Source organism: Canis lupus, chromosome 7, assembly GCF_003254725.2.
Source record: "Canis lupus dingo isolate Sandy chromosome 7, ASM325472v2, whole genome shotgun sequence".
NCBI classification, from domain to species: domain Eukaryota; kingdom Metazoa; phylum Chordata; class Mammalia; order Carnivora; family Canidae; genus Canis; species Canis lupus.
In genome coordinates, this window is record NC_064249.1 from 13,530,008 (window position 1) to 13,557,342 (window position 27,335).

Genomic DNA, 27,335 nt, shown 5'->3' on the forward strand with positions numbered 1-27,335 from the left:
ATTTGTTCTTACTCATGAAGGCTCCTCCCAGCTGGAGTATTTTCCCATTCTCTCCATTATTCTTGAGAGTACCCTTGTTCAAGAAGCCTTGAACTTCTCTTCTCCAGGCTCTGCTGCAAGTGAAGTCAGTTCCTTTGGGAAGAGATTAGGAGCTGTTTTATAGCTAGCTTCTCCCTCCAGGCAAAATCTCTGAGCCAGATTCCGGAGCCAGGAGTGTGGAAAACAGTAAACTTCTCTTTGAGTGACACCCCTCCTCCCTCTGCTCTAGGAGTTGGTGGTTGGTGGCAGTATAGGGACAGCCTGGTTTGCCTCTCCTGGCATGGAGCCACTACCTTGCAAACCAGGGCAAGGGTGATCAGGGCCTCAGTATTGTCAGTGTACCACATCCAAGCCTCCATCTCATGACTACACTTGCCCAGGATTTAGCTCTTTAAAATGTATTTTCTACCTTTTATACTAATGTTTAAGAATATAGTTAAAAAAAAAAAACTGACCTTGTATTCAGCATCTTTGCTTTATTGTATCAGTTTTAATAATCTGACTGTAGAGTCTCCTGAATTTCTATGTAGCTACTTATTTTATTTGAAATTAATGATGATTGTTTCTTTTTATCCCTCCCATGTGCTTTTTTATTTCTTTTGCTTTTCTTTCTGTGTAGTCTAGGATTACAATATAATATTACAGAAAATTAGTTTGGGAGGCATCTTTTTTTCATTCTTGTTTTTAAAGGAAATGCTTCAAACATTTCATCTTTAGTAATATTTGTACTAGGTTTTTGATATATAATTTTTTTAAAGATTTTATTTATTCATGAGAGACACACAGAGAGAGAGGCAGAGACATAGGCAGAGGGAGAGGCAGGCTTGCTGTGGGGAACCTGATGTGGGACTCAATCCCAGGACCTCAGGATCACGACCTGAGCCAAAGGCAGATGCTCAACCATAGGGCCACCCAGGTGCCCCAATATATAATCAGGCCATAGACGTTTTCTTGAGTTTCTAGTTTAGTAAGAGTTTTTATCATAAACAATCATATTAGCTAACATCTACTGAATAACTACAAGGTATTGGACATTGTCCTAAGCACTTAGCCCATTATATATTCATAACATATCTCTGAGGTTATTATTATTCCTATTTCACCATAAATAAAGAGGTGCATTGAAGTTACATCATCTATCCAAGCTCAGTAGTAGAACTAGAATTTGAACCCAGAAGTTTGGCTTAAGAGCCTGGGGTCTTAAACACTTTTCTGTATTGCTTCTTTATATTGCATTCTGTATTGAATTTCCTCAATTGCTTTTTCTGCATCTGATTTTACTAAATGGTTTTTCAATTAATTTGCTAATGTGGCAAACTACATTAACAAATGTTTAAACTGTTAAATCATTTTTTAATTCCTAGGAGAAATTCTACTTAATTACATGTTTAAAAAACACTCATGGATTTCACTTGCTAATATTTTATTTAGGATTTGTATATATATGTTCAAAAGTGACACTGACTCACAATTTTCATTTTTTTGGTGCTAGTTTTTGTACCCAGGTTATATTAACTAAACTCATAGATGAGTTGGGGCATGCATTGTGATATTCAATTGTCATCATCAGGCTGATAAATATAGTTGGTATTAATAGCTAGTCCAACAGTTTAGACTCTTGGACAACTCAGTAAGGTTTCTGACATGCAAGGAAATGCTAATAAGAAGTGGACAAAAATGTCCATGGGTGGCCAAAACTGGCAAAAAGAGCCTAATGTATTCTTTCTTTTTCTTTCTTTCTTCTTTCTTTTTCTTTTCTTTTCTTTTCTTTTTTTTTAAAAAGGATTTTATTTATTTATTCATGAGAGACATAGATAGGCAGAGACACAGGCAGAGGGAGAAGCAGGCTCCATGCAGGGAGCCCGATGTGGGACTTGATCTTGGGACTCTAGGATCATGCCCTGAGCCCAAGGCAGATGCTTAACCACTGAGCCATCCAGGCGTCCCCTTTTCTTTTCTTTTAATTTTTTTTTTTTTTAATTCTGTCTTTCAAAGTCTGACGGTGACTTTGATCCTTAACCTGGTTTAAAAATTGATGGTTGTCCCTTATTCAACCATTTTCACCTCCAAACAGACTAAAAGTAAGAATACTTTTACTAAGTGTTTTATTTGCAATATACTTCAGTATCTTTTATCTCACTGAATTTACCCAGAGAGATAAAATTTACCCATCCCAATTTACTCTTTAAGAACCATATTATGTCAATCTTACAGACTATCCTCTATTTTATAGTGAAAATTACTTAACTAAGCTAATCAGTTAGTAGGCGAAAGGAGTTAAAAAATCAAATCTTTTTCTTTGCTTCAATTACATCAAGAAAGTATTTCTTGTAGGAGAGACTGGAGCTCCCATAATGACAATGATTAGCATCTTAGTTGTCACTGACAGTATGAAGCATGAAATAATGAATTTTCAAAGGGGGATTGGAGGAGCCTCCATTTCTGTTGATGGTATAGAAAGGCTCAATTTACTATGAATGTTCCTGTAAGAATTTTAATATATCTCTAACTTTAGAGGTTACTAATCTATTTTCGAATAAAATATTACTGTATTTCTGCTGGTGACCAGACATTTTTCTTTTTAAATTTGTGTTTATATTATTTCTTAAAATTCAAGTATAATTAACATATGGTGCTATATTATTTTCAGATATACAATATAATGGCTCAACGATATTATACATTTCTCGGTGTTCATCAAGGTAAGTATAGTCTTAATCCCCTTTGTCCATTTCACCAGCCCCCATGCTCCCACTCACAACCCCTCTGGCAACCACCAGTTTGTTCTCTCTCTCTCTCTCTCTCTTTTAAAGTGGGCTCCATGCTTAGCATGCTTAGCATGGAGCCCAACATGGGGTTTGAACTCATGACCCTGAGATCAAGACCTGAGCTGAGATTAAGAGTTGGATGTGTAGCTGACTGAACCACCCAGGTGCCCCTGTTCTCTGTATAAGAGTCTGTTTGACTCTTTTTTCCTTTGTTCATTTGTCTCTTCCTTATTTCTTACATGAGTGAAATCATATGGTATTTGTCTTTTCTCTGATTTCTTTCACTTAGCATTATACCCTTTAGGTTCACCCAAGTTGTTGCAAATAGCAAGATTTAATTCTTTTTTTTGTGGCTGAGTAATATTTCCTAGTGTGTATGTGTGTGTATACATATATACACATACACACCACATCATCTTTATCCATTCATCTATCAATGGACATGTGGGTTGCTTCCATATCTTGGCTATTATAAATAATGCTGCAATGCAGATAAGGGTGCCTATCTTTTTGAATTAGTGTTTTCATTCTCTTTGGTTAAATATATAGTAATAGAATTATTGGACCATATGGTAATTCTATTTTTAATTTTTTGAGGAACCTCCATACTATTTTCCAAAGTGGCTGTACCAACTGACCAGGCATTTTTCAAAGTACTGGATAGGGTTGGACAAAGTTGAAATAGAGAAAGCTTTCAAATATGATTGTTAATAATTTGGAAACATCTTACCATAATGTAGAGCTGTTTGACCTTCATCATCCTGTAAAAGAAATTAATAACACATTTTAGAAGTCTATGTTATTGCAAAAGTATGAAAGTACACAAGCTATAGCAAATATATCTAATATACCAAAGTTCTGTAATTTATCAGATACAGTTCTTTGAGCCTTCCTGTAACTTTTGACCAAGTTCTCTAGAATGCTGAATGGCAACTTCTGCATTGCAGCTGCTACATCAGAATCACAGGACAATCAGGTTACAGATATTAAATCAAAGAGAACCTCTTAAAATGTGGCAATCTGATTACCATTAATGGCAAAAAAACCCTGACACCATATATCCTTTACCCTGGTTAGTATTATAATGTTTTTTCCTAAGTTTATTGCCAAATCTATGTAAAAAGTCTGTGATTTCTCATAAAAGTTAGTAGCTTTTGGGGCACCTGGGTGGCTTATTCAGTTAAGTGTCTGCCTTCGACTCAGGTCATGATCCCAGGGTCCTGTCGGGCTCTCTGCTCCTTCTGCCCTCCCCCTGCTTATGCTCCCTTCTCTCTCTTTCTTACATGCTCTCTCTAAAAGATAAATAAAATCTTTTTAAAAAGTTAGTAGCTTTTAAATCCCTTTCAAATAGTAACAAATTCCAGGCTTATAATATTATCAAATATTACCTGATTAAATATCATAAAGAAATGTGATTTCAAAGCATATAAAGTCCTAGAAGTTGTTAAGAAAGTCAAAAGTTCCCATAGATTACTCTGATAGTTCTGTTATTTTTTTCTTTTTAAATCAAGATATTCTAACTACATATACTAATTATAACACATATGAGTACTTTTAGCAATGCTGCCTCTTAAGTTGAGAGCGTGTGATCATGCTATGAGCAAAAAATTCATCAAGATTAAAGTACGAGGCAGAATTTAGTAGTTTTTTTGATATTCACTTAGTAATATACACAGCCACTATTGTGTCCCTGGTAATTAAGAATAAATAATTATTATGAATAACTGGGAGAGGGTGATTATGCCTAATCAACTATTGCGCATACTATAGCTACTTTTCTCACTTCTTAGAAGTTAAATGTGGGGGCTAATTTCCAGAACTTTTTGGCTATGGTTCTCTTTATTGAATCCCCTAGGAAGAAAAGCAAAAGCTGCCATAGGAAACTTCTTTTCTGGTTCAGAGAAGTAGTAAGAAAAAGTCATTCCTTAAAGGTTTTTTAACATAGAGAAGGTTTATAGAGCTGACATCTGGTGGGGGGTTGGGGAGACAACCTTGAGGCAATATAACAGCTTAATTAAACTGTTTTCCTACTAGACAATGGGAATTCTTGCTGGATTTGGGGGTAAGGCATAAGAAAGTGAGTGGAGATCTGAAAGAAGTAATTAATTTTGAGGGACCTTGAGAGTAGGGCCAACTTGGCTAAAGTGTAACAGGGTTAAGTCTGGGCTGCCCACTGAACATCATTAGGATAATAAACTTAAGGGAAGTAGAAGATGGAAAGCAGCACAAAGAAGTCAGGAAGACAAAAGAATATTTTTACTCCTTTAAAAAAATTTTAATAGAAGTATAGTTGACATACAATAATATATTAATTTCAGGTGTTCTACTTAGTGATTCAAGGATTATATACATTACAAAATGCCTATGTCTTTCTTGTCTTTTTCAACATGGCCCCCACCTTGCTCCCTGCTCCCCTTTGCCTTGCCCTGCTCTTGAGGTTAAGGACAGGCAGAGGTTCCAAGTTGATGTTTACGGTGGGCAGCATGACAATGAAAAGCTGCACTTCAGAGTATTCTGACCTGCCTGGCTATAACCAAAGCAATTTAGAAAGAACAGAACTGCCCATATGGCTTTAGACTCATGTCTAATTTGCCCATTTCCAATGTTTTTTTTTTAAATTTTTATTTACTTATGATAGTCACAGAGAGAGAGAGAGAGAGAGAGAGAGAGAGAGAGAGAGGCAGAGACACAGGCAGAGGGAGAAGCAGGCTCCATGCACCGGGACCCGATGTGGGATTTGATCCCGGGTCTCCAGGATCACGCCCTGGGCCAAAGGCAGGCGCCAAACCGCTGCGCCACCCAGGGATCCCTGCCCATTTCCAATGTTAATCAGAAAAAGTGTATATAGTGTGTGTGTGTGTATGTGTTTATACCTTCACATGCAAACATGTGAGCAGTTTATACAGTTGTGCTTATGGCTTAAATGTCCAGCAACAGAAAACAATTTCAGAAAGGGCTTAATCTATTGCAATTTTGGATTCATGCATCCATCACACAAAGTTATATTTTCCACAATTATCTACCTTTAGAAAGTGTAGCTCTCTTGCTATTTGTGTAAGTTTCTTGTTTAATTGCTCTATTTATATATATTCAAAGTTCCGTTTCTTTTCATTTCCATCTTTCTTTCCTTCTTCCCTCCTTCCTTCCTCCCCCCCCCCCTTTTTAAAAGATTTTTATTTGTTTATTCATGAGAGACACAGAGAGAGAGAATGGTAGAGACACAGGCAGACAGAGAAGCAGGCTCCATGCAGGGAGCCCGACGTGGGACTCGATCCTGGGTCTCCAGGATCATGCCCTGGGCTGAAGGCAGGCGCTAAACTGCTGAGCCACCAGGCTGCCCTCCTTTTTTTAAAAAAAGTAGGCTCCACACCCAGTGCGGAGCCCAACGTAGGGCTTGAACTCACAACCCTGAGATCAAGACCTGAGCTGAGATCAAGAGTCAGATGTTTAATGGACTGAGCCACCCAGGCACCCCTCTTTTAATGTCTAATTGTTTATCTTCACTAGGTAGGTGGAAACAATTTCTTTTAATCATTTTTACCACTGAATACTAAATCTGTATCTCCAGCCCAATTTTTATTAATTAATTAAAAATATTTACTGAGCTCTATTGTGTCCCAGTCACTGTTCTATGGACTGAAAACACAGAGGTGAGCAAGAGAGAAAAGATCCCTCATGTTATAAGTCTTACATTCTACTAGTAGGGGAAGTAATAAGCAAATAAATATATTTAATAACAGGCAGTGATAAGTGCTCTGAAAAAACCAACAAAGCAGAATAAGGGTGTGGAGTGATGTGGGTACTGTTTTAGATAGAGAGGACAAAGAAGGACTCTATTAGAAGGTATGTATACACAGAGAACTGGGGAATATTCTAGGGTAGCCATGTTTAGTAAACCATACCACCCTCCATCTTTCTGGTCTAAAAAGCCAAGTCAAGCCGATCAGAATTTTCGCTTAGGATTTTAAAATATGGAACTAGGCGATTGCAGTATGTGTACAAAGGTTCTTTCTTTCCTGATGAAAAGAAAATGTAGTGAAATAAGAAAGACAACAACAACAACAACAAAAAAGACAGACAACAACAGACAAATAGTGTATTATTTCACTTACATTAAGTACTTAGAATACTCAATTCATGGAGACAGAAAAATAGAATAGTGGTTACCAGGGGCTTGGGGAAGGAAGGAATGGGAAGCTTTATTTAGTGGGGAGAGAGTTTCAGTTTGGGATGGTGAACAAGTTCTGGAGGTGGACAGTAGTGATGGCTGCATAATGTGCATGTGTTTAAGCCACTGAACCGTACACTTGATAAAACGATTACTTTTGTATTTTACCACAATTAAGAAAAACAGAGAATTAAAAAAAAAAAAAAAAAGCAAAAGCAAAAGGTGTCAGCCCAATCTGCAAATGGCAACATTCTCTACTTGGAGAAAACTTCCACAGTAGAAAAGAATGAAGTATTCACAAAGAAAAGCCATGGTCAAAGATGGTGAGACAATGAGGCTCAGATTCTTGTCATTCCAAGTACAGCCTTGCCCTTCTTGGTTAAGTGAGCCAACAACAAAATACTCCCTAGACAAATGTTTATCTTTTTATCACTTGTAAGTAAGATTTCTAACACAGAATGCAACCCAATTTATGACCCGAGTCTTTCTCCCAATTCCTTCTCCCATTTTGGTGACTGCCCGCTCCCAATAAGAATACCTCTCTGGACTCCCACAACTATAAATGCTCTTCCCTCTGCTTGGAAACTATCCTCCAATCTTTTACAGATACCGTCTTGCTTTTCTCTCATGTTTTAAAATGTGACTTAAATATATTTGAGCATTTTAAATAGACTTCTTTTATAGTCCCTATATTTCTTTTATTTGAGATCAAGGTGAGGAGATGGGTGATGGCTACATGTGATGTTTGTTGTGCTGCCTGAGATTTGCTTATTATTGATTGACTTCTGTGTGCTTTATAATTTTGGACTGTAAGTTCATTTTATTTTGTTTATTTTTATTTTTTAAAGATTTTATTTATTTATTCATGAAAGACACACACACACACACACACACATACACACACAGAGGCAGAGACAGGCAGAGGGAGAAGCAGGCTCCATGCAGGGAGCCCAATGTGGGACCCAATCCCAGGACTCTGGGATCACGTCCTGAGACAAAGGCAGAAGCTCAACCACTGAGCCACCCATGCATCCCTGTAAGTTCATTTTAAGTGTGGTTTTTAAGTGTGAAAAATTCTGTGCTGTGTTCACTGGATTGAGGATCTGTCCCTCCAGAATGACTTTGCTTTTGTTTCTGCTAAGTACCACAGAAATACTAAAACCCTTGTTTGTTGATTCCTTAGTGTGGGGAATCTGAACACTTAAGCAGAGTAAATTTTAAAAGGGCAAACCTCTCCCAGCTCCCCTGGGCCTGGAGCACCAGCCAAGACAAATTCTCCATATTAACTTTGCATCAGTGGGCAGATTATTTTAGTCTATCTTCCTGACAGTAGTTGGTGTTCTTTGAGCTCTCTTATCTCATAAGTATTGAGATTGGCAAATTCTTTCAGGATAGCCCACTGTTGGCTTAAACTTACTACTTTCTTTTTAAAGCTCTGGGTTTTTTAAAGCTTAGTTTTAAGGCTTACAATTTTGTTTCTTACCTGTGTTTGTTTGGACCCTTGGAGACCCTTGCTTTTTTCATAAGATCTGCTATGCGTTTAAAGGGATGCTTGTTATATTTTATTCTGCATTCTTGGGTGTTTTTTGAGAATTTTTACATCATCTAGTCTGGAATCTTGTAGGAAAAGGAAATCCCTCACCTTTAAAGGTCTGAATTAAATTAGAGTATTAATATCACTGTGGTCACAAAAATAACCAACCAGTAATAGGAGAATTTTCTTCTCACAGAGAACATCTAGGAAGCATGTTATTTCTGTGCCTGCAAATTTACATCTTTTTTTTTTTAATCAGTTGTATTCTCTATGCTATACTTCTCATCTCCCTGACTTATTATTTTCTAACTGAAAGTTTGTACCCTTCAATCTTCTTTATTTCACCTGTTCCCCACCCATCTCCCTTCTGGCAACCATCAGTTCTCTGTTTTAGGAGTCTGTTTTTTTGTTTGTTTGCTTGCTTGCTCATTTATTTTGGCTTTTAGATTTCACATATAAGTGAAATCATATTGTATTTTGTCTTTCTCTGACTTATTTCACTTAGCATAATACCCTCTAGGTCCATTCATGTTGTCACAAATGGCAAGATCTCATTCTTTTTATAGCTGAGTAATATTCCCTAGTATGTATATATGTATGTATCATATCTTCTTTATTCATTCATCTGTCAGTAGATACATGAGTTGCTTCCTTATCTTGGTTTATATAAATAATGTTGCAATAAACATAGGGGTGCATATATCTTTTCAAATTAGTATTTTCATTTTCTTTGGGTCAATATCTAATAGCGGTGTTTCTACCGATCATATGGTATTTCTACTAATTTTTTGAGGAACCTCCATTCTGTTTTCCACAGTGGCCATACCAATTTACATTCCCACCATAGTGCATGAGGGTTCCTTTTTTCTCCACTCTTTGTCAACACTTGTTATTTCTTGTCTTTTTGATTCTAGCCATTCTGACAGGTGTAAGCTGATATCTTATTGTGGGGTTTTAAAAAAATGTATTCTTATTTATAGTTTTAGAGAGAGCACAAGTGGGGGAGGGAGAGAAGCTTCAGCAGACTCTGCGCGGAGTGTGGAGACCGGAACTGCCCTGAGACTTATTTTAAAACCAGAAGTGTGGGGCAGCCCCGGTGGCTCAGTGGTTTAGCACTGCCTTCAGCGCAGGGCCTGAGCCTGGAGACCCAGGATCGAGTCCCATGTTAGGCTCCCTGCATGGAGCCTGCTTCTCCCTCTGCCTGTGTCTCTGCCGCTCTCTCTCTCTCTCTCTTTCTCTCTCTCTCTCATGAATGAATGAATGAATAAATAAATAAATTTTAAGAAACCCAGAAGTGTGTACCTCTTAATCCCCTTTACCTATTTTCACTCATTCTCCCACCTCTCTCCCCTCTGCCAACCATTAGCTTGTTCTCTGTATCTATGTATCTGTGTCTGTTTTGTTTCTTCACTTGTTTTTTTTAGATTTGACATATGAGAGAAATTATATGGTATTTATCTTCCTCTGTCTGTCTTATTTCATTTACTGTAAAGTCCTCTATGTCTACCCATGTTGTTGTATTTAGCAGGACTTCCTCCTTTCTCATGGCTAAGTAACATTATATACTTACTGCACATATATACCACATCTTCTTTATCCATTCATTCATGTATCAATGGACACTTAGGTTGTTTCCCTATAATGGCTATTGTAAATAATGATGCAGTAAACATAGGGGTGCATGTATCTTCTCAAATTATTGAAAAAACATCATTTATTATACATGCTATAATACAAATGATGCCGTCATAGGGCATCAAGGAATAGAGAGCTATTTGGCCTTCCATTAAATGATCCCAGGCTACCTTTGTTTTTCATTGATTTTGATTTTAGTCTTTTTTTTTTTTAACACTTTCCCTCATCACAGGATTATCAAATATCCTTTATTACTGACCATGTGCCTAAACTAACATTTGCTACTTCTGCCAAGGACTGGTAATCAGATAAGTAGGTTCTTCAAGTTGTGTCTAAAATGAGGAAAGTGTCTGAGTGATGGGGCTGGTGATGGTTTTACAACACAATCTGTAGTAAGCTTTGTCATAGATCTGTATGTTCCATTTTATCTTAAGTTTGGGGCTAAATGCCCTTGGTCAGTAATTTTCATTGTAGGTGTACTTTTTATACTCTGGAAGCTTTTGTTTGCAGGCAATCTGCAGTGGCAAGTAACTAAAGCAAACAGAAAAGCTCTGACTGAGAAGAGGACCAACCTGGAGCCCCTGAACACATGGCACTCTTGCCTCTCTGCCAGTTGCCAGTACTGGCACCAAAAGGGGTTCCCACAGTGGGGAGCTTGAAAATCACTTTCTAAAGACTTGAGGATGATGGGTTAACCAGCCTCTGGGTAAGTCAGATGTCCCTGTTTCACTTGCTGTCTTTCTATCTCAGGACATTCGTCTGATCCTCCACAGAATTGTGGAACGTGACAAGAAAACAAGTGAAAGAACAATCGGAAGCAGTGTGTACCGATTACTCATCCCTTTTAAGGCAAATGCCCAGATTTACATTTACACAAATGTTCTCAAGAACAGGTTTGTTTTTGGAGCTGAAGCTGAAAGGACTACATGGACTTCATTCACATGCTGCAAAAACTGCTAGAAAGAGGGACTAGAATAAAAGAGACACAGTGTGAGTGAGCGGCTGAAATTAAGGAATGGATAATGTCTTTGCTGTGCCTACAGGGTAGTCCTCTTAGGTCCACCTAAGATTCAGACTCCTAAAGCTACCATTGAACACACTTGGCATGAGTTTATTCAAAAGGATGTCAGACAGAAACCATTTAGAACTTGCCATCAGGGCAGTGTCAGCCTGGAATCCTTGCAGTAGACAGCTTGCCTAGCCATCCAGGAGCTAGCTTTTCTCTAGGAGATACACCTCAGGTGAGAGAAGAAGAAATCCATATAAGCGGGTGTGGGACCTATCTTTAATTTGGAAGCCCTGCTGTTTTATAGGAGCCATTGTATCTTGTAACAATAGCTTCTAGGGCCCTACAATGGATATGCCAATTATAAAAAACTCAGGACAGCCCAAAGTGCAGTGCCCCATCAAATATTTAGCATTCCTTTGCAGTTCCAGGTAGTCCAGGTGCAATTTACCAATCAAGGGGGGTCATTCATTTTTTTAATTTAAATTCAATTAGTCAACATATAGCACATTAGTTTCAGATGTAGAGTTCAATAATTTGTCAGTTGAGTATAACACCCAGTGCTCATCCCATCATGTGCCCTCCTTAATGCCCAACCCAGTTACCCCATCCCTCCACTGGGTGTGGAGCTCGACACAAGGTTAAATCTCAAGACCCTGAGATCATGACCTGAGTCAAAATCAAGAATTAGACGCTTAACTGACTGAGCCATATAGGTGCCCCAGAAATAACTTAATTTTTAAAATGAAAATATATTTTCCCAAAGAGAAGAAAACATAGTGAGAAGGGTGACATTGTTTTACATTCCTGCAAATCCCTTTAATGCCTGGCTAAATAGAACATAACTGGATATTCATATCTCATTCAGCATTCATTCCGTTGTGATACCATGTCATATGGTCTCTAAAAAATGCCAATGTGTGTTCAAGAGTGAATGAGTGTAAAAGGGCAAACAGTGTCTTAATGTTGTTATGAAAATAGTTTTGAAAAGATCAGGACTCCCAGGGGTTCCCATTCCATACTTTGAGAACCACTGGGCCTAGGAAACCCTGCATAATTAAGACCCACCTAACTTCCTAATCTGATCTCATAAATGCTGTTTTTCCTGCTCTCCACATGGCTAGATCCCTCTTCATCCTTCAAGTCCCAGCTTCTCTTTCATCTACGGAGAGAAAGTCTTCCTTCACTACTTGCTCCAAAAAGGTTACCTCCTGTTATCCCTCAGTCCAATTCCCTGGTTGCTTCTTTCTTAGCACTTATTACACTTTATAGTTTAAAAATGTATTTATCTGTTATCTTCATTTGATTATATAAGGATAGGACCTTTGTGTGACATTTTGACTATTATATCCCTTGTATCTAGCACAGTATCTGGCACACAGTAAGCACTCAAACATTTCACTGAGTGAATGAATGACTGAATCATAGATTTGTACAAATACTTATCTGACAAGGATGTTACTGCTTACATTCATTCATTAACAGATACTTACTGAGTACCTATTATGTGCCAGGCACTGTTCTAAGTGCAGTAAGTAAAAACAGACAAAAATCTCCATCCTAGTTTTGGAGGAGGGGGATACAGAAAATAAACCAAGGTAGTAAAATACGCAGTATGTTAGATGATAATACATGATATAGAGAAAAATAAAAGCAGAAAAGGATAGAAACGCTGGAGGCAGGGTAGAATGGGTTCAGCTTAAAATAAGGTAGCCAATACAGGCCATGCTGAAAAAATGATTGTGGAGTGGGTGGTGAAAAACCTGAAAATGGTGAGGGTATAAGCTGTATGAATATCTGGGGGATAAAGCAATAGAGGGAGCAAGGTGAGCAAGTACAAAGGCCCTGAAATGTTACATGCTGGCATGTCTCAGGAACTAAAAAAGGGCCAGTGTGAGATAGCAGCAGATGAGCAAGTTAGATCAGTAACAGGAAATGAGGTGTGAGAGATAACAGAGGGCCAGATGGCATGGACCCTGTAGGCCATTATAAGGATTCTGACTTTTATTTTTAATTCAATGAGAAGTCACTGGAGGGTTTTCAGTAGAGGAGTAACTTGACTTCATTTATGGGCTAAGAGGATCACCCTGGCTGCTAGGTAGAGAAAAGACTGAAGGGAGACAGGAAGTTTATTTTAACCATCTGGGTAAGAAATGTTGGGTACTTGGGCCAAAGTACTCACAGAAGGCAAGGTGAAAAGTGGTCAGCTTCTAGTCATATTATGAAGGTGTAAGGGATAGGATTTGCTGACAGACTGGGTATGCAAGAAGAGAGAGAGAAGTTAAGGATTCCACCAAGAGGGCAGCCCCGGTGGCGCAGCGGTTTGGCGCCGCCTGCGGCCCGGGGTGTGATCCTGGAGACCCGGGATCGAGTCCCACATCGGGCTTCCTGCATGGAGCCTGCTTCTCCCTCTGCCTGTGTCTCTGCCTCTCTCTCGCTCTCTCTGAATGAATAAATAAATCTTTAAAAAAAAAAAAAAAAAAGGATTCCACCAAGATTTTGGCCTAAGCAATAATTGCCATTAAGATGGGAAAGACTGGGGCAGCCCCAGTGGCTTAGCAGCCCAGGGCATGATCCTGGAGACTGGGAATCCAGTCCCACATTGGGCCCCTGCATGAAGTCTGCTTCTCCCTCTGCCTGTGTCTCTGCCTCTCTCTTTTTCTCTCTCTCTGTGTGTCTCATGAATAAATAAAATCTTTTTTTTTAAAAAAAGATGGTAAAGACTTGGGATAAAAAAGGTTTCATGGTAAGATCATGAGTCTGGTTTTGCACAGATTAAGTGTGGGATATCTATCAGACATCCTAAGAGAGTGTCATGCGGGCAGTTAGATATATGGGTCTGATGTTCAGGAGAGAGGTATGGGCTGGAGATATAAATCTGGGACTTGTGAGCATATACTTAAAGCCCAGAGACTGGATGAGATCACCAAAGATTTGGGTACAGAGAAAAGAAGAGATCCAAAGATTGAGCTCTAGGGCAACCTAGAAGATAGGAGAAGGGGCAACCAAAGGAACTGAGAAGTCCAGTAAGGTAGTAAGAAAATCAGATAAGTGTAATGTCCTGAAACATAAGAGAATATAAGGTATTTTGAGAAGAAATAATCAATTATGCCAAATGCTGCTGATAGATCAGGTATGGTAAGAACTGAAAAATGATCATTGGATTTATCAAAGTGGAAGTTAGTGGTTTTCCTGATAAGAACTGGAAGAATGTGTAGGTGAACACCTATTTCAAGTGGGCCCAAGAGATAATGGGAAAGGAGGAGTTAGAGCATAAACAACTCTTTCATGGAATTTTGCCATAAAGAATGAAATTAGGTGGTAGTTGGACAGTTAAATGGGGCAGAGATAGTAGCATATCTGTATACTCATGGCATTTATACAGAAGAGAGGGAAAACTAATCATGCAAAAAAGATCCTTAAGTAGAATGGGATCGTACATAAGAGAGGGGCTGGCTTTTGGAGCACGGAGAGTTCATAACATTTATATCAGCTACTCAAAGGAGGGGAAGGAGGTCTATATAAGCACAGATGCAGGGAGGTGGGTAGATATGACAGTGAGAACTTGTGCACGTTTTTAAAAAATGACTCGTTTCCTCAGTTAAATGGGAAGAAAGGTCATCAGCAGAAAATGAGGATGAGGAAGGAGGTGTTTGGATTTTAAGGAGAGAACAGTAAATGAAAGAGTTATCTAGCAGAGTGGAATAGATAATGAAGTAAGGTAATGTGGTGTGAATACTGGGCAGCCCTGAGGGCTGACACTCAAATAGGCAGGACTTGGGATTAATGGTCATAACTCTGAAGTGAGCACAGGTGTGGACTTTTCTCCTGGCATAGGTACAGACAAAGAAGGGTAGGAGAGTTAAACACCTATTTTCTGAAAGCCTACATACTAGGGCCACAATGATAAATACATTATAGTCTTTGTGCTCATGGAGTTTATAGTCTGGCTCATATACTGAAAAAGAGAACAACATAAGCATCTTACCAGTGGTGTGGCTACAGGATGATACACTTGCTTGACAGAATCCTAGAGAGCCATCAGAAATTATAGTAAAGAGTATCTAATGGATAAGAGAAGATATTAATGATAAATAAAGGAGGTTATAAAACTATGGACAGGATGATCCCACTTTTGTTTTTAAAATGTGTCATCTACCTATAGAAAAAAAGATAAGGAAAGCATCAAAAGTGATAAGGGGTCATCTCAAGGCTGAAATTAAAGATGACTAAAATCCTTTTCTTTATACTTACTTGCACCTTTACAAAATGTCTGAAATCTATTGTTATTAAATTTTAAACAAGAAAATGTTACTATTTGTTTGCATTTTCTCTGAATACCTGGATACCATCTATATGTTTACAGACATTTTTCAGTGATAATTTTTACTTAGCTTTTTCCAATAAAAACTGATCAATTAAAATCACAGCTACTTGTAAATGGCCCTTCACAATTACAAGCGTGACACGGTTACTTCCCATCTATTTCTTGTTTGCTATGTTTTCAGATTACCAGGTCTAATTTGGGGCTTTCGAGTTCACATGCTGTAGGCTGAAGTGTTCCAGCATTTAATGTAAAATGTTGAGATTTCTGATCTTTTGACTTACAGCATTTCCACCCAGAAATCAATTAGAGCAGGGATACAAACATAAGAACCATGACTCCAATCACAGAACTGATTGGCAAGTTAGGAAGAGAAAGATAGGAGGACAACCAGCTTGTCTTCTAATTCTATTATCTTTCCTATCTTCCAAGAGTACTAGAGAAAAGAGTAGGCTTTAAGAAGACATCAAGAATTTTCCTCAACTCTGAGTTATTTGTATGTCTAAGTACCTTGATATGTCTAAAGAAGTTTCTCGGTAAACAAAAACGATTATTTTAAATTGGTTGCTAATCAAATCACAGTCTTTAGAGACCCAAATGCAAATTCTTTTATTCATTTTTTGTATGCCTAGTACATCATAAGCACTTAAAAATGTACAATCAATGAACTCGATGGTAAAAATGAGTAATATAAAGCCTATTGAGTTTTTAATCATAGTTCATAATTATTTTAAATCAACTCCTGTATTATAATACTTTTACTATTATGATTATGATGCTTTAATAAAACACTACTATTTTATATTTACAAAATCTTTACCTCTGCTATTCCTCTTTGTGTGTTTCAGTGGAATTTGTATTTAAGCAAGAATATGATTCCAAACATTTTTTTCTTGGTAACTTCAACACAGGATATAGGAAACCAAAGCTTAGTCTTTATAAACATTCTGTTTTAAAATATATTACAAAGAATAAATGGAATTGAATGTCAAGAATGAGTAAGTGAAAGCTTTTACTCATCTGGTTTACAACTTATATCAGCTAATTTTTTAAAATTTAAGTTGATTAAATTTTTCGGTTGTTTCATTTCAAATGACCACACCAGAAAAGGTTGTTTGTCATGGTTATTTATGCCTTTCCTTTCTGTTTTAGCTTAAAAAGAAATGTTCAAATTTAATAAATATAGAGTTATAAACAGGAGCAAAAACAATTCAGATAAATTAAAATTGGTTATACATTTGAAATCTTTGTAAGGGATCATACATTAGGGTAAAATAAAAATACTCAGTTGAATTAAAATAAACAAAATCACATAGTAAAGTTAGAGTGTAGAAAAATTCAGCCATGCTTAAAATTCAGGCTATAAAAGCATGGAAATATGCAACCTCTTCACTATACCTCCATTTCCTTTCCAAGTCAATAATAAAAATTTATAAGGAATACAAATGAATGACAAAATAATACAAGAAATCTAAAGACCCAGACTCTTAAACAAGAAAAGAGAAAATGTGCCCATGATCCCACTGATGCTCTATCATTACTTTTACAGTGGGAGAGAATCATAAAAGCTCCCCTCTATCTGGTCTGTTTCTCTGTTCTGACTCTGGCAGGGACTTGAAACTCTTACCCACTACTCTGAGACTAGACTTAAAGGCAATCACTCTTTTTTGGAACTTTTGCTACAACTCTGAGACTTCCCAATCCTTAACTAAAACTTTGTCCCTCTCCTCCCTTCTCTACCTTGTCTTATTTGTGAATATGTGTTCCCCTGCTCTTTTGAAGGACCATGGCATACTTTAACTTGCGAGGCCCCTATTACCATCGTATCTAACACAAAACTTTGCATAAAATTAAAGCTAAATAAGACTAAAGAAAAATAAATGACTTGCAAGAAAACCAAATATAGTCATACCTCACTAATCCAAGGACTTGCTTTTTAGCATTCTCAAGGACCTCACTGCACGGAAGGAAAATGCTGATAAGGACCACATTAAACATGTTGCGACCAGCTAGCTCACTGGATAGGATTTTTCTATCTAGTTTGCAAAAGCAATGAATGGCCAATTTGCCTATAAACTATCAGATGCAATACAAAACTGAAGAGACCTGGAAAGTGAAAAGTGAAGGAAAACAAGGAGTAGAGAAGAGAAATGGTAAGAGGGCCAGCCAAAACTGATAGCAATTAGAAGAAAGAATGGGAGCAGCAACAGTGGCAGCCAGCAGAAATGGGAAGCTGTGACAGAGGTGGCAAGTTGCAGACATTTTAGACCACAGAGAATAGCCAACCATAAAGTGGGCTGGGCTGCGTGCCAACCAGTAGATTTTAGCAATCTCAAGAGAGAAAGAGAAGCTTTTTAGCCCTATGCTTCACACTACCTATAAATACCCATGGTATAGCACAACAATTTAAGAAGGAAGCAATGAAGTATACAATGTGTTCGAAAAAAATTTTTAGAGAAAACCAGCCAAAAAATAAAAAGCAGAATATAACTGTTCAGCTATTTGAAACCAATTCTAATCCAAAATGTTTAACTGCCAAAGGGTTAGTTGCAAATTTTTTTGAGTATGGAAAGTAAAAGGAACAAACTCTGGCTACATACTTACTGTATGCTGTAAGTTTTGCAAACATTTCTTCTAATCCCTCACAACCACCATAAACATTATTATTCCCATTTCCAAACTCAGTAAATAAGACTCAGAGAGTTTATATGTACCTTACCCAAGGTTCCCAGGCTTTTCTGACCTCAAAATCCATGTTTTCTCAAATATATTGAAAAGGAGAAAGGGGAATCAACAAAAATAGACACAAGGAAGGAGAACAGTGGTTACATTTTTACACAAGGAAGGAGAAGAGTGCAGGTTAAAGACACTAAGTAAGGAAGGTTATAGCCTCACATACAGCACGCTTGTGCAATTTCAATTAACCATACTGTATATAGCACATTGAGAGTGAATAATCTTACTCCTCACTCAGGACTATGCACTAATCTTTACTTCTCCTCAATTCATTCCTGTACTTTTCAAGTATGCATATTTTGAGAAGCTGTAGCTTATTAAAAAAAAATAACTTTCTAAGCTCATCAGCATACATAAGGTGCGTATCAGAGCAAAGCTGCTTTTCCTGAAGGGTGTTTTGCTTACCGCATTACTATTTCTATAATACTATACGTACCTTAGAATAGAGGTATTCTAAACCTCTTTTATGGTAAATAATCAGACCTACAACAGAGAAATCCAAGAAATGATTATTTCTGTTCATACTCACTTGTTACTTTCACAATAAAATTTTTCATAGTCTGGTACATCCACAAAACAGATCCCCACCCACAGAAGGTGCTATGAAATAGGTAGGCACTTCACTTGTTGGTAAGAGCATAAATAAGCTAACACTCAGAAAATGTCACTGCCTCTGGTTTAACATTTCTAGAATCTATCTTTAAAAAATACTTCAAATATTTTAAAAGCTTTGTGGAAAAAATAATTCTAGTATTACCTAGAATAGCATGAAACTGGGAACAATTTAATAATTTAATGCCTAACAATATAGAAAAAGTTAATAATACATTTGTTGAGATTATTATGCAATTTTAAATGATGGTCATGACGTATTTACAACTTAGAAAATCATCACAGTATTATTAGTGTAAAATGGAAGAATCAAAAATGTTTTTAAAGATCTCAACTATGTGAAACAAGAATATGGTATATTGAAGACGTTTTTTAAAATCTATATTGTATATAGTACATATATGTCTATGCAGGGTTTTTTTTTTTTTTTGCTTTTTTAATGCAGGTTTTTTTCATTTTACTTTTCTATATATCTGTGAGCAGGTACTACCATTATAAAGTAAAAATAAAACACGTTGAATTTTTCAAAGTTACGTTATTTTACAATATAGCAAAGTCTGGCCTGTAGCAGCTCCCTGAAAATTAGCAGTATTTGCTGGAAATTTAGAATTCTGAAGCTAGTTTTAGAAATCCACTTAAAGTTAAGATATGGTAAGCAAATTGTGTGAGAAACAGGTTTTGAATGTTGACAGGCTAGGTCAGTTGAATGTAACAAGGTGGAATTTAACAGAGATAAATATAAGATTCTGTACTAAGGACCAAGTAGTCATGAACTACAGTTTGGAGCAAATATCTTAGGAGAAGCATAAATTGAAGACATGGGTCTTTAGCAGGAATAAGCTCAGTCAGTTTGATGTAGCTACTCAAAAACAAATTCAATTTTATAATGTATTAATAGTTGGGACAATGTTAAAATGAGAGAAGTGATAGCAGGAGGAATTTCAGGATGACCTCGATGACCCTTGTAGAATCCCTTCCCCTTGAGCATGACCAGGATCTGTGAATATGAGGGGATACTACTTCCATAATGGAGGGCAGAGACAGCCTAGAAAGAGCTGGCCTTAAAGCCAACAGTCATGGTGACCAGGCTGGAAACTGCCTGTGGAGAGGAATGGCCTCCAGCCGAGGGAGGGCCTCAGTCCCATGACCACAAGTAAGGGAATTTTGCCCATCATCTAAATGAACCTGAGGACAATACCAAGCTCCAGATGAAAACACAGCGTGGCTGGCACTATGAATGCAGCCTGGAGAGATTCTGAGCAGAAGACCCAAATAAGCCATGCCTCAGCTCCTGACCCATGGAGCCTGTGAGATAATAAACATGTATTGATTTTGTGGTAATACATTGTGGAAAAAAAAAACAAAAAAACAAAGAAAAAGAAAATACAGTGCTATTCTGTTTGGGTTGGATGATTCCTTGGTGTTAGTAGTATTGAATCTGTGTGAAAATTGTTGTGAAAAGCATATATAAAGAGCTTTAAAAAGGTTTCAGTTGGATGGTATAATAATTTTCAATTATGTTATGTTAGGCATGAAAGAGAGTATCTAAAAGCAGAGGAATTAGGTTTGCTTTTACAAGGTTACATGGGTACACTGCAGAACTTGGAAGAATATGAGAAAATTTCAGGGAGTCAAATACAGAATTTTCTAATAGAAAGATGTTTCCAAACATAAAACAACTGCTTTAATAGTCCTTGAATTCCTCATCCCAAGGAGTTTCATGCCTACAAAGATGACTGAGTAGGAGGCCTAGAGACTGCCTCTTCCTTTGGCACTTGCGTCTTTAAATACTGACGTGAGGGGCGTCTCAGTGGCTCAGTAGGTTAACTGCCTGCCTTCAGCTCAGGTCATGATTTCAGGGTCTTGGGATCGAGCCCTACACTGGGCTCCCCGCTCAGAGGGGAATTTGTTTCTCCCTCTAACCCTCCCCTTTGCTTGTGATCTCTTTCTCTCTCTCAAATAAATACATAAAATGTTTAAAAATAAATACATCATACATAATACATACATACTTATATGAATAAAAATGTACTTTCTATTAGAGTATGAAAATTTGCTGCCTGGCATATTATAGGCAGCCAGTAAACATTTGTTGAATGAATAAGTACACAAATGAAGAACTAATGAAAGAAAGGGATGGAGATATTAATATGGTAAGGCTTAGTTACCTTTCAATTTTTGTGTATGTGTGTGTGTGGGATAAATTAAAAATAAAATCTTGATGATAGGGCGGGAGCAGCTATCTCTGGAACAATGGTGTCTTTCTCTAGCAAATATGACCATGCAGGGAAACTCAAGGAGCTCTAACCAGTTTGAGTCTTGATACCACTTTCCCACCTTCTTGGTCCATGAGATGAACTGAAATGATTAATTTCAGTGCATCAGGTTGAGGTGGGAGGCATGTTAAGGCATGAAGTGTAGGATCACAATTGAGAATGGCTTATACTTAAGAATGAATGATCTAGAAAAACTTCAGAATTTGAAGTCTTAAAGGAAGCATGATCCAAGATACGTGTGTACAAGTTAACACAGAGCATAAATGAATTTTGCTGGGGATGAGAGGTTTCACAAAATGAGATCAAGACTGGTAGATTTCAGTATGAACACTGAAGTGCCTGAATAAAACCACATGGCATAAAATGAAGAGAGAAACTGTGACATATTCTTAACCCTTCCATTAACTAAAAACTTCAGTCCAAATGCTACTAATTTCTAAACAGTATAGATATTTTTGATACACAAATATTGCTTATTTCTTGTCAGCTCTGTAGTCCATAGCCTTCTAAACATTTACTTTCTACATTTATCCCACTGCTTTTACTAAAAATTTATGAGACTTATTGGACAATATATAAACAGATAAAATGGAAATAAGCTTTCTTTTTGCTTTTTCAATTTTTCTTTTCCTTTTTCTAATTCTCAAGTTAATAGAACAAAACACATTACAGATCAAAAATATACCTGAAAATTACCTTTATTCACTAAGAAGGCTGTGTTTTAAATATCATTTATAGGTGAGGAGGTAAAATGTTTCCTGAGTTTTTTATTTGCCTTAGGATATTGCTAGAGCAATGTCATCACCACTTAACAAATTATTTCTATACTTTTTAACTAATTTTAGTTAATTCACTTCTTGTGTGAAGTCAGCTTTTAAAAATGGGTTTAATTCTTCAGTTAATCATTAGGCTTTTTTGGGTTCATACCCTCTCATTTATTAGTGGGCCTCTCTTTCATCTCATTTTCCTCTGAGATAAAACGATTTTTTATTCTTTTTAGCTCCTCTTTTTATCCCTCACAAAGTTTTATTAATACTTCAGATTGTTGGGGCACCTGGGGCTCAGCCAGTTAAGTGTCTGACCCTTGGTTTTGGCTCAAGTCATGATCTCAAGGTTGGGAGATTACACCCTGCATTTGGCTCCATGCTCAGTGCAGAGTCTGCTTGAGACTCTCTCCCCCTCTCCCTCCGCTACTCCCTCTCTCTCTCAAATAAATAAATCTTTTAAAAATAATTCAGATTGTCCCCAGCTTTTCCTCTGAATGTCACCATAAAACTGATTTTCACTTTGAAATCTTTAAGCTAAAAAAAAAACAAAAAAAAAGAAATCTTTAAGCTATTATAAAATCATATCAAATATTTTTCTACTTGCATTCTCCTCACTCCCAATTCCCTCTCAACAACTGAGTAATTTTTATATGATCAACCAGGCTATAATAACAGTGCAACTAAAGATGTTTCAACCTTCTTCAGTGACACCTAATTTTAATATTTCCTTCCAGCACCCCTTACTCTAATCCATTAAGGGACCCTGGTTCAAGTTTTCCTTTTGATATCTGGAAAATTTATTCATATCTTCTGTCGTTATTACCCAAATATAAATCAATTCATATCTGAATTAATACAATGACGTCTTCACTGGTGGTCCTCCCTGTTGTCTTTCTCCCTAGTAATAGTACACTGTCACTAGATTAATCATTCTAAAAAAACAACTGTCACTCCTTTTATTTTTATTTTTTAAATATTTTATTCATTTATTTGAGAGAGAGTGAGCACAAGCGGGAGGAGTGGCAAGCAGAGGGAGAGGGAGAAGCAGGCTCCCTGTGGAGAAGGGAGTCTGATGTAGGGATCAATCCCAGGACCCTGAGATCATGACCTGAGCCGAAGGTAGATGCTTAACCAACTGAGCCACCGAGGGACCCCAACTGTCACTCCTTTTACACACACACACACACACACACACACACACACACAAACACACAAATTCCTTAATCCATGGTCTGACTCCACTTGATCCAATTATTCTTCATTATAAACACAAATCTAGATCTCTGCTGCCTCTCTCTGTCCCCATCTCTGTGGCCAAATTTTACCTAGCATTTACAGTTCATGACAGGCCACAATTCCCTCTTGAAGAAGTCTCTGACTACTGTGGCTCTTACCACTCTCTTCCCCCCTTCCTCTCCCATTACCTCTTCAAAAAGATAGATACTTTCAGAGTATCTCTTGTTATGGCACTTGATTACATTCTGGCTTACAACTGTTCTTGTTGTTGAATGAGTTTTATTGTCTCATCAGTAAGCAACCTGAGAACTGGGACCATGGCTTATACTTCTTTTGTGTCATCTAGTATTTGGTACCATCCAAGCCATGGAGTATTTAATTAAAAATATCTGAGTTAAACTTAATAATCTTGGCACTGTTTTCTTATGTTTGTATTGTTGCCTTTATTCCTACGGTAGTCTGTGCTAAATTTCTAGTAATTACTCTCTCTTTTTTTAAAAAAATATTTTATTTATTTATTCATGAGAGACACAGAGAGAGGCAGAGACACAGGCAGAGGGAGAAGCAGGCTCCATGCAGGGAGCCCGACGTGGGACTCAATCCCAGGTCTCCAGGATCACAACCTGGGCTGAAGGCAGTGCTAAACTGCTGAGCCACCCGGGCTGCCCTAGTAATTACTCTCTTAAACATGATAAACAATTCTATGGAATTCAATATAGATGACTTGTAGATATCTATTCCCATAAAAAACTGAAAGTAATAAATAGGTGTATTCTCAATATAGAGAACTCTGTATCATTCTACAGCTTGTATTATTTGTCAGGCTTTCCTTTAATCTGAGTGTTCAGTCAGTTATCTGCTAAATATTAAAATTTCCTGATAATGCAATGAGATATCACCTCACACTCATTAAGATGGCTATTGTCAAAAGCAGAAGATAACAAGTGTAGGCAAGGATGTAGAGAAACTGGAAACCCAGTGCACTGCTGGTGGGAATATAAAATGGTGTAGCTGCTGTAGAAAACAGTATGGCAATTCCTCATAAAATTAAACAGTATCACCATTTGACCCAGCTATTCCACTTCAGGGTATCTGCCCGAAAGAAATGAAAGCATGTACACAAATAGGTTATTTGTACACCATTATACACTATTTGTGCAAATAGGTTATTTGTACAATGCTCGTAACAGTATTATTTACAATAGTCTCAAAGCAGAAACAACCTAAATGTGCATCAACAGATGAGTGGATAAACAAAACGTGGTGTGTACATACAATGGAATACTATTCAGCCTTAAAACAAAATCAAATTCTGACACATGCTATATCATGGATAACCTTGAAGACATTATGCTAAATGAAGTGAACCAGTACAGAACGACAAATATGGTATAATTCAACTTACATGAGATATCAATGGTAGTCAAATTCTTAGGAGACAGAAAGTAGAGTGTGGTTTGCCAGGGGCTGGGGGAAGGAGAGTATAGGGAGTTAATGTTTAATGGGTACTGAATTTCAGCTAGAGAAGAGGGAAATGTTCTGGAGATGGATGGTGGTGACAAAGGCACAAAATGTAAATATACTTAATGTTGCTGTTTACTTAAAAAGGCTAAAATGGTTAATTTTATGCTATGTATATTTTATTAAATAAATTTTTTCCAGTAATATATATTTGAAAAACTCACAAAGCCACAAAAATCTGATGATGTGTTAAATTTGTAGGGCGCATTTTACTTTTTATCCCTTTCCCCATTTACTTTATTCTTTTTTACTTTTTATTTTGCAGAGCCATTTTTATGAATTTGAACTATCAAATTTGACTTAGTTCTGTAATGTCTATTCTAACACAATACAAGTGGAATGAAACTTTAATCGCCTCACTGTCTTTCGCTACATAGGGAAATACTTCAAGATCCTTAAGAATAAGCTGCACTTTAAGTAATTGACTTCAGGTTTGTCCTTTTTTTTAACTACAGGCATACCTTGGAGACATTGAGGGTTCAATTCCAGACCACAGCAATAAAGTGAATATTGCAATAAGGCAAGAAAAACAAATTTTTACTTTCTCAGTGCACATAAAAGTTATGTTTACACTGTAGTCTATTAACTGTGCAATTGTATTACGTCTAAAAATGTGCATACCTTAATTTAAAAATACTTAATTGTATTATGTGTAAAAAATGTGCATACCTTAATTAAAAAATAATTGACTGCTAAAAAATGCTAACTATTAGCTGAGCTCTCAGCGAGTTATCTTTTTGCTAGTGGAGGGTCTTCCCTTGATGTTGATGTCTGCTCAATGAGCAGGGTGGTGGATGCTGCAGGTTGTGGCAACTCTGGCAACTGCTTAAAATATAACAATGAAGTCAGCCACATTGATTGACTCTTCTTTTCATGAATGATTTCTCTAGCATGCGATGCTCTTTGATAACATTTTACCCACAGAACTTCAAAATTGGAGTCAAGCCTCTCCAACTCTGCCATTGCTTTATCAACAAAATTTATGTAATATTCTAAATACTTAGTTGTCATTTCAATAATCCTCATAAAGTTGTGAAGGAATCCATCCTACTTCAGAGAAGGAGATTCCATCTCAAGAAACTATGCTCTTTGTTCATCCATTAAAAAAAAATTAGTCAAATTTGATCATGATATTGTGGCAATTGAGTCATATCTTCAGGCTCCACTTTTTTTTTTTTGCAATCATTAGCATTTTATTTATTTAAATTTAATTTGCCAACATATAGTATAACACCCAGTGCTCATCCCATCACGTGCCCTCCTTGGTGCCCATCACCCATTTACGCCATCTCCTCCTCTCCTTCTGTTTGTTTCTCAGAGTTAGGAGTCTCTCAGGGTTTGTCTTCCTCTCTAATTTTTCACCAGTTTCCCCCTCTTCCCTTATGGTCCCTTTCACTATTTCTTATATTCCACATACGAGTGAAATCATGTAATTGTCTTTCTCTGATTGACTTATTTCACTCAGCATCATACCCTCCAGTTCCATCCATGTTGATGTAAATGGTAGGTATTCATCCTTTCTGATGGCTGAGTAATATTCCATTATATATATATATTTTAATATATGTGTACGTGTAGTGTGTGTGTATATTATATATATATATATACAATCACATCTTCTTTATCTATTCATCTGTCAATGGATATCGTGGCTCCTTCCACAGTTTGGCTATTGTGGACACTGCTGCTATGAACATTGGGGTGCAGGTGTCCCTTCATTTCACTACATCTGTATCTTTGGGGTAAATGCTCAGTAATGCAATTGCTGGGTCGTGGAGTAGCTCTATTTTTAACTTCTGAAGGAACTTCCACACAGTTCACCAGAGTGGCTATACCAGCTTACATTCCCACCAACAGTGCAAGAGGGTTCCCCTTTCTCCACATCCTCGCCAACATTTGTTGTTTCCTGACTTGTTAATTTTAGCCATTTTCACTGGTATAAAGTGGTATCTTATTGTGGTTTTAATCTGTATTTCCCTGATGACAAGTGATGTGGAGCATTTTTTCATGGGATTGTTGGCCATGTGTAGGTCTTCTATGGAGAAATGTCTGCTCATGTCTTCTGCTCATTTCTTGACTGGATTGTTTGTCTTTTAGGTATGGAGTTTGAGAAGTTCTTTATAGATCTTAGATACTAGCCCTTTATCTGATATGTTATTTGCAAATACCTTCTCCCATTCTGTAGGCTGCATTTTAGTTTTGCTGTTTCCTTTGCTGTGCAGATTTTTATCTTGATGAAGTCCTAATGGTTTATTATTGATTTTGTTTCCCTTGCCTTTATAGACGTGTCTTGTAAGAAGCTGCTGTGGTTGAAGTCAAAAAAGGTTGTTGCCTGTGTTCTCCTCTAGGATTTTGGTGGATTCCTATATCACATTTAGATCTTTCATCCATTTTGAGTTTATCTTTGCGTATGGTGTAAGAGAATGGTTCAGTTTCATTCTTCTGCATGTGGCTGTCCAATTTTCCCAACATCATTTATTGAAGAGAATGTCTTTTTTCTATTGGATATTCTTTTCTTCTTTGTCGAAGATTAGCTGACCTGACCATAGAGTTGGGGGTTCATTTCTGGGTTCTCTAATCTGTTTCACTGATCTATACGTGTTTTTGTCAGGCTCCGCTTCTAATTCTAGTTCTCCTGCTACTTCCACACATCTTCAGTTACTTCCTTCACTGAAGTCTTGCACCCCTCAAACTTATCCAGGAGCGTTGGAAT

General features: G+C 37.2%; 1 protein-coding gene and 1 long non-coding RNA gene across 18 annotated transcripts in view; one reads left to right on the forward strand and one right to left on the reverse strand.

The window, feature by feature from the left end:
* ACBD6 (acyl-CoA binding domain containing 6) overlaps window positions 1-27,335 on the reverse strand; it is a 207,702-nt gene that overhangs the window by 18,680 nt on the left and 161,687 nt on the right. For 7 of the 17 annotated variants that reach the window (XM_049112113.1, XM_025429955.3, XM_025429953.3 and 4 more), the window contains one exon: window positions 3,538-3,568. The exons of 1 other annotated variant lie outside the window; for it this stretch is intronic. In XM_049112113.1, coding sequence (XP_048968070.1) covers window positions 3,538-3,568 — 31 coding nt within the window. Of the gene's footprint in view, window positions 1-12; window positions 133-3,537; window positions 3,569-15,138; window positions 15,215-18,646; window positions 18,694-27,335 lie in introns of those variants that run through there. 9 more of the 17 variants (XR_007411850.1, XR_007411849.1, XM_049112112.1 and 6 more) reach the window with 4 other exon arrangements.
* Window positions 2,689-25,436, forward strand: LOC112648442 (uncharacterized). The gene is made up of 4 exons (XR_003129054.3): window positions 2,689-2,741; window positions 10,655-10,850; window positions 17,415-17,627; window positions 25,078-25,436. It is a non-coding gene; the product is annotated as an uncharacterized LOC112648442 (long non-coding RNA).